General features: G+C 46.2%; 1 protein-coding gene across 2 annotated transcripts in view; it reads right to left on the bottom strand.

Moving 5' to 3' along the window:
- CCDC9B (coiled-coil domain containing 9B) overlaps positions 1–14796 on the bottom strand; it is a 103392-nt gene that overhangs the window by 16903 nt on the left and 71693 nt on the right. For both annotated transcript variants that reach the window (XM_024106679.3, XM_005284715.4), the window contains 5 exons: positions 13221–13282; positions 12557–12610; positions 11815–11920; positions 2394–2451; positions 1263–2050 (listed from right to left, as the gene is read on the bottom strand). In XM_024106679.3, the coding sequence (XP_023962447.2) occupies positions 1265–2050; positions 2394–2451; positions 11815–11920; positions 12557–12610; positions 13221–13282 (1066 nt within the window). In that variant the 3' untranslated portion in view covers positions 1263–1264. The remainder of the gene's footprint in view (positions 1–1262; positions 2051–2393; positions 2452–11814; positions 11921–12556; positions 12611–13220; positions 13283–14796) is intronic.

Raw genomic sequence — 14796 nt, 5'->3', positions numbered from 1 at the left:
GCATTGTATAGGGAGTCTAGGTGCTCCACTCAGGCTTTGTGGATCACACTGTTATTCCAGTGACTTTCCAGACACATAAAAGTTGGGTGTTGTGGATTGGGGCTTCAGGATCAGGCCCTAATTTATCAGTTTGTTCTAGCACCTTCTCTGTTTACACACAATGCCTCATTCTTATTACCTGAAAAGAGCAGATCTCCCCTGACAGCCTCTGTGGTGAACACTGATGCAAAGAAATAATTTTGCTTCTATGCAATGTCCTTATCTTCTCTATCTGCTCCCTTCACTTCCTGGTAGTCATGGGGACCCACGGAATCTCTCACAGGCTTCCTGCTTCTGAGCTACTGAAGGAATTTCTTATTATTTTGTTTTATGTCTTTAGCTCTTCAAATTCCCTCTAAACCCTGCCTCCTAATTTACATCTTGTTTTTGCCTGCCATAGTTTATATTCTTTTCTACTGTCATCACTTGGGTGGGATTTCAGGTTTTTTTGGAAGATGCATAGTTGGCTTAAATAATATCCTGAGCTTTTCAATTTAACCAGAGTGGATTTTTTCTGCCTTCTGTTTCAATTAAAAGGTCTCTGGAGAAGGAACGTTGTCATCCTTTATGTTTGTAAAGTGCCATATACGTTAGTGTTGCCATATAAATAATTATATTATCCATTTGTTTGCACTTCATGCACTGGGGAGAGAATCACATGATCCTCCTGATCCTCTAGCCTGATGTTCAAACTATTGCAGACAAGAGGGGGTCTATAATACAAAGAAAGATGTTGTTGGAATGGCACTCAATGAGCCACTAATTATTCTACTTGTGATCGCTGCATAGTCAGAAGGAAAGGTCCACGCAAGAGGTTGCCACTTCTTCCTGGAATTTCAGAGACTATCTGAAACAAGTATCCAATTTCAAAGTCTGAGCCCCCTGAATTGTTGAGTACTACATGTCACCAGCAGGAAACAGCCATGGGGAAACCTTCTAAGGTTTCTCTCTTTACTGTATTCCAGAGGCAGGTAATTGTGGTGTGGAGATTTAGATTTTCACAGTTGATTCGTGTAATTTGGAACCATGGGGATGGGACAAGTTGGGTGCAGATACTGTCTGCTTAGTGTTAAAATTCATGAGCATATTTGGGCAAATATTTAGTAAATTGCCCTGCTGACCCCCAAAAAGCTGAGCTGTGGACCTGTCTCAAGTCTGCACTCAATTAAGTGCACCTGGGATTATTAAAATACCTCAGAGTGAGCTATGGACCGTGCACTCACCTTCAATCTCTTGCAATCCAGTGTATTCTCCTTGAGTTCTGATTGTCCCCACTGTTTTTGTAACTACACTTCTCAGGCGGGTCACCTTTCCTGTTCTGCGAGACCCCAATCTTGGCTGAGACGTCTTTCCTCAGGGATGCAGGATCCCCTCTATGTTCAAGGCATGTGGCTACCTCGCTTCCTTTCATTGTGACTTTTTGCCCCTCAGAACCAGTGTATTGGGTCACCTCATCCACTCTCCTCAGTGACAGTCCTTTGGCTCCATCACATATACCACGTGCTGCCTCTTCCAGCTTTCCGCTGAGGCTTTCTGAAGAGTCCTCAATGGGTTCTCTTTCTGACGGAGCATTTTTCTCTAAGCCATTTCCCAGGGGTGTTGACATGCTCCCCTTACTGCCAGGGCCAGCAGCTTGCATAGTGCTTGTAGTGATGATTTGGGAAGTGCTGCTGTTCATGCAGCTGCCCTGCTGGGAGAGATTGGTAGTGCTAGGCTTCCCAGTGTTAGCTTCCAGAATTCCTTCCTGACTTAGCTTGGATTCTGGCTCTGAGTCACCCACACTGGACACTGCCACTTCCTTGCTGAGGCACTTCCCTGCCTGCTGTTTCTCCCTCTGATTGTCCTGTGCAGACAGAACCTTTCCACCTCTCTCCCCTTGTGATGAGAAGAAACCAGGGTCTTGGGGCCTTTGCTGCTCCATGTTCACTTCCTGATCTGCTGTGCAATTCTGTTCCGTCACCTCCCTGCCAGCTGGAACTTGGCTTTTCAGTGTGTCAGCACTGGTGGATCTCTGAGTGAGAAAAGAGAGAATGAGAACCATTTAGTTCAGTTTATTTAAAATATCAATATGCAATTATATTGTACTTCTCCTCTGAAGACATACATTTCCCAAAGCTAAATAAGTATTATCCTGATTTTCAGAGGGGGAAACTGAACCATAGAGAAGTTTAAGGACTTATCCTAGGTCAAAGTGTGTGTGGGGGGGGGAAGGTCTGTGACTGAGTTAGATGTACCTCCCAAGTCTCCCTGTCTCTCAATTCTGTGCTCTAACCAATAGATCCCAATTTACCTGAGACTGCAAGTTTTTATTCAGGACTAACTGCAAGAATTGAGCAGATTTTCTTTAAACTCACCTGGTTATCAGGGTCATCCTTTAGAAAGGGCATGTCTTCACCTTCCTTCGCATCCCATCTGTCAAAATAAAGCACAGAACTTGGTTCCGTCAGCTCTTCACATGACAAAGCACCCCTGCCATCCTGAGGCATAGACAGGAATCCCTACAGAGTCAATACATGCTCAAAGGGATGAACGGCTGCTCCTGAGCCAGGGAACAAGACACACAGACTGGAAGCTGAATGAACTTAGCACTATGGCAGGGAAGAGCAATAGCCACTCATCCAGTGGATTCATTTATTAAATAAAATGCCACAAAGTATGACTTTACAGTGCTTCCTGGTTACCTTTGCTGAGTCAATACAGGAAGTGTTTCAGAACCTTTCTAGGGGATTGAGATGCTGACTTCCTTCTGTTGGCACACCTCTAAATTCATAGCACAGGAGAAAACTGACTCATAAGACTTTGCTTCCAAGGAACTAGTAGGGGTGGGCCTCGACTAACTACAGTACCTGTCGATCTTTTGTCCTCATAATTCCTGATCACACATAGCGCATGTGAGATATGACCAGGCAGCTCTTCAACCTACTGCTCACACACAGAAGTGGGGTTTTTTTGTTATGGCAAGGGAAGGAGGACATTTCCCCTTCCTTCTATCCTGGATGCAGGGCCGGCCCCAGGCACCAGCGCAGCAAGCAGGTGCTTGGGGCGGCCAACGGAAAGGGGCGTACGTCCGGGTCTTCGGCAGCAATTCGGCGGTGGGTCCCTCAGTTCCTCTCAGAGAGAAGGACCTGCTGCTGAATTACTGCCGAAGTGCCGCCAATCGCGGCTTTTTTTTTTTTTTTCGCTGCTTGGGGCGGCAAAAACGCTGGAGCCGGCACTGCCTGGAGCCCTCTACACACTTCTTCTCCCGCCCAAACACTTCTTGCTGTACTAATGCTTTGGCAGGCTGGGACACAGATCCAAGGCCCATTCGGTTTTAGAGTTTATTGTGCTGATTGGGGCACAAACTTTTTTCCTGCCTTAACATTCCTACCTGCCACCCAACCAGTCCCTCCTTCTTGATAAGGCTATGCAGATACTCCATCAGGTGTGATCCCAGTCCTCCCGGGAGGCTATGGCATCTGGTCTGTGATGGAAGAAAAGGGCTCCTTACCCCCAGTGTGCTTTTACTCCTTCAACAGCAATGGTTCAAATTGCTAATCTGGATTTGTGTGATGGGGCATACAGGCCCCGCACTGGCAAGGAGAAGGTTAATGAGGGCCTTTGGAGCAAATTGACTCCATCCTGCTACATGTACAACAGATGTCAGGAGTGGAGAGGGGAGCCTGAGGCTAGCCAGGAAGGAAAGCGGAGCTCTGCTTCTCCCTCAGTGAGGGAAGCCTGGTTTCATCCGGGATTGGACAAGCCTCCCAGTGGCAGGATCACTGGGCCGAGGGAGACTGACAAAAAGCACGGCTGCATGAAGACAGGCCCTGAGTAGGCAGGTGGGGTCTTGCCTGAAGACTCATTGGATGACCTTGTTTTGAGCTTGTAGCATTCCTGTATTTTTGGACTTTAATACCTCTCAGGGCCTGGGACTCAAGTGTGTCTTAGCCAGGGGACTAAAGCACCATTGCACTGGACCTGTGAGAGGTGGCAACCAACCGAGACCCCATGACAGGGTGAGTAGGGCCCTGTTGGGCCACATGGAGGTGAACCTTGTCACAACTTGCAAATCTTATGTCTACAAAATACCTGAGTCCAGCTGGCCTGAGGAACAGAACACTGCATTTGGGACTCAGACTCTCATTCCATCCAAACACCGCACCCCTACCCCAGATCTACTAGGTAACTCAGAGGTCTGGTCCAGGCCACTAGGCCATCCCTTTGAGAATAACTATTTAGTAGGAAAGGAAAATGTGATTGGTCATCTGGCAAGGATGCAGACTCGCTCTGGTACAAATCACTGTGGGAAAGCATCTTGATAAAGCAGATGAAGAATAGTGCGATTGTGAAATACTGATTTGGGGGGTGGGGAACCAGCCATCTTCTGAAGTCACTAGCCCTTCTAGCAATTTTTCTTCTAAATAGGCTCAGATTCACCTGACTTGCTCCCATATTTGCTTGTATATTGATGACACCTACAAAGCACTTCTCCTGACATGGAGGAACTCTTCTGAGGCCACTAAATCTAAACATTCTAATCTAATGAAATCATACAATCCAGTTTCTAGTACAGACACCTGTCATTAGACTAGACTAATCACATGTACCAGTTGTTTCTTCTGATGTCTGCCACTGTCTCAGCTTTACTGTACTAACACTGATAGGGCCCATATGTTTCAGAACTCTGTCAGCTACTACATATATGAGGGAGAAGGTGAAAGCCCAGATTACTCAGGGCTAGACCAATGAATAAGGAGATATGCTTATGAAATAAGTGACATTGGCCTAAATGTCACAGCACACAGATGGTAATGTGGCAATGCACTTAAAAGCACTGAATCTGATGCCTTAGATGGTTTCGAATCAGACCCTAATGGAACTAAGTGGGAAATGTAGATGCATCCAATTTTTCATCAGAGTTACATCCATCCTTTAAATACTTGATTGTAAATTGAATCATCCCATACAACACTGACAGGCCATCTGATCTAGTACTTAGCGCACAGGCCAGGGAATGCTAAGTACTGGATTCTAATACTAGCTCTCCTACTGGCTTGCTGTGTGGCCTCACATAAGTCCCTAAGGCACACATTTTAAAAAACGACCTCTAATTTGGAAGCAGCTGTGTAGGTAGCTTTCATCCCCATTTTATATATGGGGAAACCGAGGCAGTGGAGATTAAAGACCAAATTTAAGTGTGACCTCTAGCTTTTGGTGGCCATCTTTGGACATCTGTGATCTGATTGTCAGAGGTGAACCCACAGTGTCCTCAGCATCTCTGAAAATCTGGCCTTAACTTCTAAAGATGACCACCAAAAACTGTAGGTAACCCTTGGAAATTTTGGTCTGTAACCTCTCTGCTTCAGTTTCCTGATCTATAGGCAGGCCCTGCTCACAGAAGCTGGCAAGGAAAGGTCTGATGCTGCAAAAAAAAAAAAGACATACCTAAAAGGTACTGGACACCAGATATCACAACATTCGCATACTTCTACATTCCACACAGATAACAAGGAACAAGGCTGACCCATCCCAATGACAGTGCCAAAAGAGTAATATGATGGATAGAGTCAGGGCCGGCTCCAGGTTTTTTGCTGCCCCATGCAAAAAAAAAAAAAAAAGGGGGGGGGAGGGGGAGGGACCGCCGCAGAAGCAAAAAAAAGCACCCCAAGCACATGCTTGCAATGCTGGTGCCTAGAGCCAGCCCTGGATAGAGTTGTTTTGTTCGAACCAACATGTACAAGGTGAGAGGCGGCACCTTGCTACATAGAGGGGTTGCACCTCACTACATCAGGAGTGATGTGTAACTTGTTTGTACCTGTGTATAAGAATGCATCCCTGGGGCGGTGTCTTTGTCTGGCCTAGGGGGCAGTGGAAAGTCCTGCCACTGACTGAGCCAGTCCATTGCCAGGGAGCACATATGTACTAGCTAGCAGCACCTTGGATATCTAATCCAGGGAGCTAGAGACTGTGTTTCTCTTCGACAATAAACCTGGCCCGGGTGCCTTCATACCTTAAGAGAGTCTGTGGTCATTGGGGGTTCTCTCGGGGTCTGCTGTGTCATCTATCTGCGCAGAGCCGGAGCAGCACACAGAGGGAACACATGCACGCAGCTGACTGATATCAACATTGAATAGAGCAGAGCACCACACCAGTAGCGTCTGACGACACCTACCACAATGGTGTCCTGGCCCATGACTAGGGGTCCTAGCTTCTACAATAATTCAAAAAAGGAATAATAATGACAGGCCAAATATACTCGTTGAAGCACATGCTTTGAACCCTTCATCAGAAGGTTCTAAAAACTGTGCTGCATAAACTGATTAGCTGAGGTTTGGAGGCCCAAAAAGGAGGGGGCGGGCAGAGAAACAAAGAAGGGTTTATGGGGAATGCTATCTCCACAGGGAAGATCTTTTTGCTTTAAAACCTTCCCACAAAAAAGGCTTGTTTTGACTCTGCCACTGATTGAGCTGAGTCTGTGTGAATGTGCAAACTGGTTGAAGCCCAATGCTCAGGAATGACAAACTGACGTTTCAATGCTCAGAAGGCCTGGGCTGCCGTGAAAGGAAGACCCAGCAGTCTGCAGGCGTTACACACCCACCAGTGACGGCATCAGGTATAGCAGGAATAATTATTTCCTTAAGACCAAAGCAGTGGTAGTGGACTTCTAAAAAGCACAGTCAGACCATCACAGAAGATGTCCAAGGCACAAAGGATCTTAGCTTGTTTGGACCCGTGTTCATAAGTGGGGCTCTGGTAGCGCAAGTTAATGTTATATTTTTACAAGCCTTTATAAGGTACCTGTCACCTGGTACAACTTTACATAGCTAAGAATGGTACCATGCATCATGTTCCCAAAGCAGAGAGCATGTCCTCTGCAAAAACTGACCCATCTTCTTTGGGAGCATCAGAAGAGGCAAAAAGCCAGCTCCGGTGTGAGGAGATTCCCAGGCTTGCTGTTGGTGGGAAGCAAGAACAAAGATGTTCTGCAGCACACTCTAAAACTGGCCAATTTCAGGCTCAGATGTATATGCACCAGGATAAGGGCCTGACACTGGGAACACCCTTGCTTCTGTGAACTTTAGCCTTGTGACAGATAGCCACAGCATTCCTTCTGAGCACAGTCCTGATTGAATGGCAAACAAAAGACACTATCTCTAAACTAAATGGTCCAGGAACCAGTTAAAGCTTTATGGTTACTAACCAGCACCTTGAATTTCAAACCTCATGCTTCAGGGCTAAAGCCAGTCTCTTCCAACTATCAGAGATCAAGAGGAGATCTACAGCGGGGTGGGGGGCAGATTATCCCACCTGTGCCTACTGCAGTATGGCAATTGCTATGTTCCAGCCAGCACGGAGCATTGTGTAATATGCTGTTGTCTGTCTGCCCTATCTCGAAGGGAAATAAACAACTCTCCTTGTTAATTCCAATAAGCAGCTCAAGAACTTGGACTGCTTTTTAGTGCATAGCTTTTTAATGATAATTACACGCAAAACTAATTATACAGAGCCTAATTTTATAGCTAAAATATCTATAAAACAAGAATACATCAACTACTTAGCTCACTGCCTAGGAACCAACTAGAATTAGGCTGTATTAAAGATTAAACATTTGGAGGGGATGAGGCCTAATGTTGTTTAGGAAGAATGTCGTCATTCTTCCTAAACCGGCTCCTTATATCCCACTGATTGGGAGCAGGGAAAGAGAACAGAGAGGGCAGGGACCAGAATCAGAGCAGCCAACACTTGGCAGATAGACCACTTGCTGATAAATGTATTTCATGGTTCCCATCATCTTGGCTGCATTTGCCTTTCCCAGAACAGCCCAGAGGCATGTCCTAGCCTTCGCTCCATGGGAAAAGTGGTGCAGAGCCAAAGATGTGAAATTGAGCTTTGACCAAAATAAACCACCCTTCCCTATGTATGAAGCTGTTTAGAAAGCCATTCTGCCCCTCTGTATCTCCAGGCCCTTAGGAGCAGCAGCAATACAGCTGTCAGTCACCACACAGCATTTTATTCATGAGGAAGTAGACTGTTTCAAAAGCCAAAGTGCACCTGCAATTCATCCTTCCCAGCCAATCGTCCAGAATATGAGCTCTAGAGCAGTTATCAGGGGTCTTTTATGTGACTCTTTGAGGCACTTGTCTCAAGCAGATGTCATTCCTAAGAAAGTACCCCAAGCCCACTCCCACCCCAGCACCTCTTAGCGGACATCATTCTAGAGAATAGGGTGGGAGACCCAGGCTGAAGCAGAATTCACAGCTACTGCATGCTCGGCAACCTTAAACTACCCACCCGCAACCCCGTCCTCCCAAAAAGTCATGAAAACTAGCAGACTCTAAAGGGAAGGAGGAATAAAAGAAGACAGAAGAAAGAAAATCATCTTTATAATGGCTCATCTCGCATTCCCAGGGCCGCCCAGCCATGGAAAATACAATTTGTTTGTTCTGTTCAGTTTCCTAGAGTAGCTGCTCTTGGGGGACTTATGTGCATCTCCCTTAGCAAGACACAGCCTGTTCTTGGAACAAGAAGTTGTCCAGCAAACTCTCCAGAGGTGGGGACTGTTAGTGTGTTTATTTTCAAGGAATGGATCACGGTCCATTATAAAACGAGTTTTGGACACTCGGCTTGGCGTGCAGTTCTGAGCAGTGATACTAACTTAACTGCTGAAGTGCTGGAGGAACCAGTGATGGTGATTCTGGAGCTGGTAGTCTTTCCTCTGATTCAGGGCTGAACCAACAACCCAGTTTGAGTGACCACCTTTTCAAAAGGCAAAAGCAGGACACATACAGGAGCCCTGTCCCCGCCATGGCCCTGCCCCTGCCCCTCCTCTCCTCTTCCCCTGAGGCCACCCCACCCCCCTGGATCCTCTTCTTCCCCTGAGGCCCCCACCCCTTGTCCAGACTGGAAGAACTGGGTCGTGGTAAGAGCTACCCAGGGAGCCCAGGCCCCTCCACCTGCCATGGGCAGGGAGACAAGAGGCCAGAGAGCCCCCTGGAGCACGTTGCCCAGGCAGGTGGGGGGGGGGGGCAGGTCCAGGGCTCCCCACAGCAGCTTGGACTCCCTGGGCAGCTCTTACCATGGCCCAGCTCCAGCTTCCGACCTGGCCAGGGGGCATGGTTTCGGGGGGGGGGGGGAAAGAGGAGCAGGGGCAGGGCTTCATGGTGGTTGGGGAAATGCCCACCTCACCCCGCGCACACACACACTGGGATGAGGCTTAGCCTCAGGCAGGCATGGAGCAGCACCACAGGGAATCCAGGACAAATGCTGTCCTGGAGTCATTCAGCCCAGGACCGGCACCTGAACTCTGCATTTCTAGACTGTCCCACCCATCGGGATGGGTGGTCACCCTAACCCCAGTATGGTGTTGGGGACACTGTGTTGTGAAAGTGCTGTCTTTCATATGAGATGGAAAACTAAGGTCCTGACCACCTGTGGTTATAAGTCCATAGTACCTTCATTCTCAAAACAGCAGGGGCGCTAGCCCCAGTGCCCTTGTCAGTTGGGTACTACATTTGACCTCTCTAAATTCCCCCAGTAGTTTCAGATGGATACAGTATTGTCCTTTGCTTCCTGTTATACAGTGTTGGGTAGTCCACCTCAGAGGTGGCTGCAGTTCATTGGGTGAAGTAATTCCTGTGCATATATTACAGATGGCCGTAAATCACAAACTTCAAGTTTGGAGTTGTTCAGATCTGGGAATCTGGTTTGGGCCTGTGGGGGCTAGAGTATTAGGAACTGGGGTGACATTGGGTAGTTACTTTCCCTTTTGAGGTCAAGAACTGTCTGTGTGGCAGAGTTGCATGGCACCTTTTCTTTTGGAAACAGCTGCTACTGTGGCTGACTGGAGATGGAACGTCAAAATGAAGTGGGGCTTAATGTAGCTTATAAACAAAGACTGTGATAACTTGATTATTTTTTGCTGTTGATGTTATTCTTACCCAATTAATGTTTTGTAATTAACTTAAGATGTGATTAGCTGATTGGATTTGAGGAGACATAACAGGACCCATCTCTCTGTTATAAATGTATTCCAACACAAAATGTAATTAACATAGAGTAAAGTTGCTCAAATGTCTTTCCTCACAATGCAGAAACTAAAAAGCAAGGAAATCGTAAGTTAAAACAGCCATATACAAGTCAATGCCAGTCCCACTACCATCATGACATGTCACCATACTTCACACGATCAGCCTCTCTAACACATTCAATTTCAGTTCAAGAGTGCTATCACCTTCAGTGCATATATCAAGAAACTAATACTACACAGCAAGGTACCAGCTTACCAACGTTCTATAACATATTGTAGATGTAGATAGGAAACATATCTGTTTATGCATCAGTGTAGCTGTGTGTTTGTTGCATGACTGACCTGATTATTTTAAAAACACACTGTAAACATATAATAGAATTTTGTTTGTGGTCTTGATGTGTTAAGTATAATCAACTTAGACTACTCTTGTTGGCTGGTACACAGTATGATTGTAGTTTGAAGATTAGAATTGTTATTAAACCGTTAGGTAATGTAGCACTGGAAGGCTGGAGTTTGCCTTGAAGTGTGCCAAATTTGGAAGCTAAACTGAATCATTAAAGTATAAAACAGAAGTGGCTAGCTGGATTCTCCTCTCCCTTACACCAGTGTAATCAATAGATGTTTCACTGAAGTCAGTGGAATTAGATCAGAGCAAAACTGTTGAAATAGGTAAATAAGGCCCAGGGATTTTAGTCCTGCTTATCTCAATGCGATCTTAACTCTGCAGTTAGAAGCAATGTCTTCTTGAGGGTACCATTTTGTGTTGTACCTCTAAGAAGCTCAGGACAAAACTTGCAACCCAGGGGGAGTAGGGGCTAAGATAGCTGTAAGCAGCTTCATGCCCTTTTTAATTTTGAGGATTTCTGCGGCTTGGGACAGTGCCCTGTGAGGTGTTTATGGGTAGCAGCACTATCTGAAATCTTTACAGTGCTACGTAGTATGGCCCTGCTTCTCCCAACATGCCCTTCACACAGCTGGGCTCCCTATCCTTAGAACACCCCGGCTTGTTTTACTAACAGAGGTTGTTTCAAACAGCAGTATGCCAAAGCACACTGTGGAACTTGTAGTGCCCAATAGCAAGACCCCAGGGCAACTTAGTATGAAGCAGGTTAGTGCACTGTAGATTTACACCCTGGCTGGTTGTAGACAAGCCCAATGTGCCTGTGCTGGAGAATTCTGCCCTGGCTCAATCAGGGCTTTTATGGTCCCTTTACACCACTCCAGTCACATACAGGGGGTGGGGCTGAGCTGAGGGGAGAGTCCCTCTCAATATTTTTACATATATTCATAAAAGTTGCTGAGTGCTAGAGGGAAGGTCTCTAGAAGGAGTCAGTCATTCTAATTACTAGCTGCTCCCTTGGGAACAATTTCAGGAGGCCTACTCCCTGGGCCAGCGAAGCCTGAAAACAGGAGAGGACATGTTCAGCAGGCTGGGGGTTGGGAGTGGGCACGTATCGCCCAGTCTGTCAGGACTCGTTTGTCTGATCCATCAGTTATTTGTGCCCCATCAATGAAGATTGTGCAGCTGGCGTGTGAGGGGGACACAATCCTTCTACAGGGAGTCCAAGTCTCTAATTGGATGTCCCACCAGGCTCTGTCACAAAAATGGGGATGCAATTCTAATGATGTAATTCTTGGCCTGAAGCACTCCCCATGGATCGTAGCAGCTCAGTCATTCCAAATGAAGCAAGGAACTGCACAGCAAGACCTCTAGCAATGGTTACAAAATGGTTTCCATAATGTCCTGCTTACTGTCCTCTTACCTTCTGGCTCTGCCAGTCAGTCGATCCTTTCCTCTGGCTTTACTGCTCACAACTGGCACTGTTTTGGAAGCAGACTCACTTGTGTTCGTAGTGCTTGGTCCTCCACCTGAAAGACATGATGTACAAAGAGCTTGGGGCTAGTATATCCAGCAGTGGGTTTGTGCTGGAAACTGGCGCTGTCCTAGCACCTCTCCTCCTACAGCTCTGCCGCCTGGCATTGAGCTAAGGGACAGCAGAAAGTCATAACAGTAAGGTCTGTCTGGTGGTTTTATGCTCTGTACTCATTGAGGTGGGGGCCAGACTCATTTTATCACTAGAGTTTGTGAATGTATTTCCTAAAGAAGGGGGCTGTGTGGGAGGGGAGGAAAATATAAAGCTGCAAAGCCAAAATTCCCCCGGACCACAATCCCCCATTATCTCTGTTTCAGTTCAGTGTCACTTAGCTACCACACTGCCCCCCAGGATCCTTCTGCAGGTATCACTCCCATTACAGAGACGGTAAGGAACATGGCTAAAGGAGGCAGCCACTAGGAAAATGCAACCTGAAGCATGCATGGACCTTATATTCCCAGGTCTCCTTATATCCAATATGTCCACTATTGAGACGGTACTCCAGCCCCAACTCCCATTTGCATAGAACTCCCTCACTGGTCAGTGTATGTGAGACCCTGGACCACAGCATGGTGTAATGAGAGCGAGCGCCCAGCAGTTCAACTTAAGGCCATTCACGGGCTCTACTCACCTCTCCCTTCAGAAGGAAAGGACCTGTGCTGGAATTTCCTGGCATTTCTTCCCCCTGAACAGACACAGCATGCACAAAAAGGCAGTAGGGTTATATAATGAAAGCACAACGGAGAGCATGTTGTTCATGTGATGTGTTCTAGCAGCAAAGCCTCACTCCCTCAGTACATCTCCTGAGAACGGGAACTGTGGTGGATTTATCCTAATTAAGAAGCTGGCATGTGCCCCTGGGAGCACAGATGATGAGCTGCAGGAGAGCTCTGCAATATGACTCCTTGTGAAACCAGCGCTTGGGAAAGGAGCCAATTCTAAGCTTCTCTATATGCTATAACATCAGAAAGAACAGAGAGTTCAAGGCCTAGATCCTCAAAGGCATTTCGGTGCTCAACTCCCATTGAGAATCTGGGCCCAAGTTATTGAATTAGTCACGGCTGCACTTTGGGGAACAGAGAGTAGTGACACTACGCACACAATTCAGATCCACTGAGCACTCTGCAAAGCAGAGAGTGCTAAGACCTATGTACTGATTTTAGAGCCATTTCTGTGCAGGCCTGATGGATAGCAAAGCATCCCAGGACCGGATCTTTCACACCTGACATGGACCAGTGAGCCACATGTTCATGGCTAACAAATGTCAAAATAGGACCGGTGTCTCCCTTTCTCACCTTTCTTACTGCTGAGATTATCCAAGACTGGCTCTCCATCCTTAGTAAAGTCCTCCTCAAACCTGCAGGTAAAAATCGGGCATTGTCAGATACAAACCTACTCACTTCAATAAGCAAGCAGCAGGCAGGTCTACGCTCAAAAGTGAAGTTAACCCAGCTACGTTGCTCAGAGGTATGAAAAATCCACACCTGAGTGGCATAATTAAGATGACCTATCCCCCTAATTCTTCTGTGGACCTAGCTTCCCTCTGTTGGGAAGGTGCTGACAGACCTTAAAGTCTATGAGCACCCCGCCCGTCACTGTAGTGAGTGGCTACACAGAAGTACTGAAATGCTTCAGCAGCTCAGCTGCAAGTGTTGACTAACTCCTAGAGAAGCCATATCCACCAGTCACATATACTTCCACTACAAAGGAGACCTTCTAAAGGCACATTTTACTGAGCACGTTACTCCCCATAGGAGACCTTCTAAAGCTTTTATACCCACAACAGACCATCTTGTATTCTGTATATGCCACATGTATTACAGGGAAACTATTTTAGGAATCTTTTGGAGATGTCAAGATTTTTTAATCAGGATTATTTTTTGTATCGTCCACCTGTAAAGCCAGGTGCCCTTATTCCCATGAGTCCAATTATGCAAGGTGCAGGGGGGAGCCATACAAACTACTAAAAATGACCTAAAATCCCTTTTCTCTAGGAACATAGGATTTGTCATACTAGATCAGAGAAGTGGCCCATCTAGTTCAATAGTCTGTCTCTGACAATAAACTTAAAAGGTTACAATATCGTGGGCTCCTCCTGGCGGTGCCTCCAATTAGGAAGCTGGGAATTTCCCCTTTCCATTGGTATAAAGTACCCGATTCTATCCCCATACAGCTGCAAGATACCGGACATTAAAGCTGTGATATCTTTATGTATAGAAAACCTATTATTGACCTGTGTGATGTTATGAGTGTAATATAATATCTCATTGAAAGGTGACAGGGCCAGAAAGAATTAATTAACTCACAGACTGACCTGACCCATGGCCGAACTTTAGTGACTGGTTAGGAAGATATGTAAATGAAAAGAGCTTTGAAATGCAAGCCTGCATTGTTAGAGATAGAAAGGTAGATGTTGCTCAGGTCTTGTGATGTAAGCAAACAAGTCTTGTCTATTACCATGGCTTTGATTCAAAGATCAATAAAGGAGTAGTAATATTTAGGAAGACACTTGAGTGAAATAGTATTATTGTCTATATGTTTCTTTGAAGGTTGTGGTAACCTGTATCTGAACTGTTTAATGGATAAGTTATCCTGTGCTAATTGCCATGGTCTTTGAGAGAAGGAGAGTTAAGCCTATTGTTTTCTCAGGCCAAAAGGCTGCAGGAAAGGTATAAAAACCCTGGGACACGATCCTTCTTCATCTCAGATCTGCTTTGGGTTTCAAGAAGGGGAAACCCTAAGCCATAAGGACTGAGATCCCCAGTCACTGACTGGAGTCACCCTGAATATGGACATTGGACTATAGCCTATGGACTATTTCTAAAAGGACTTTTGGCAACTACAAGCTCATCTCTGCTATGTATCTGAATC

The sequence above is a fragment of the Chrysemys picta genome, chromosome 4, assembly GCF_011386835.1.
Source record: "Chrysemys picta bellii isolate R12L10 chromosome 4, ASM1138683v2, whole genome shotgun sequence".
NCBI lineage: Eukaryota > Metazoa > Chordata > Testudines > Emydidae > Chrysemys > Chrysemys picta.
Note: the sequence above shows the minus strand (reverse complement) of the source record. Positions and strands in the feature narration are given on the sequence as shown.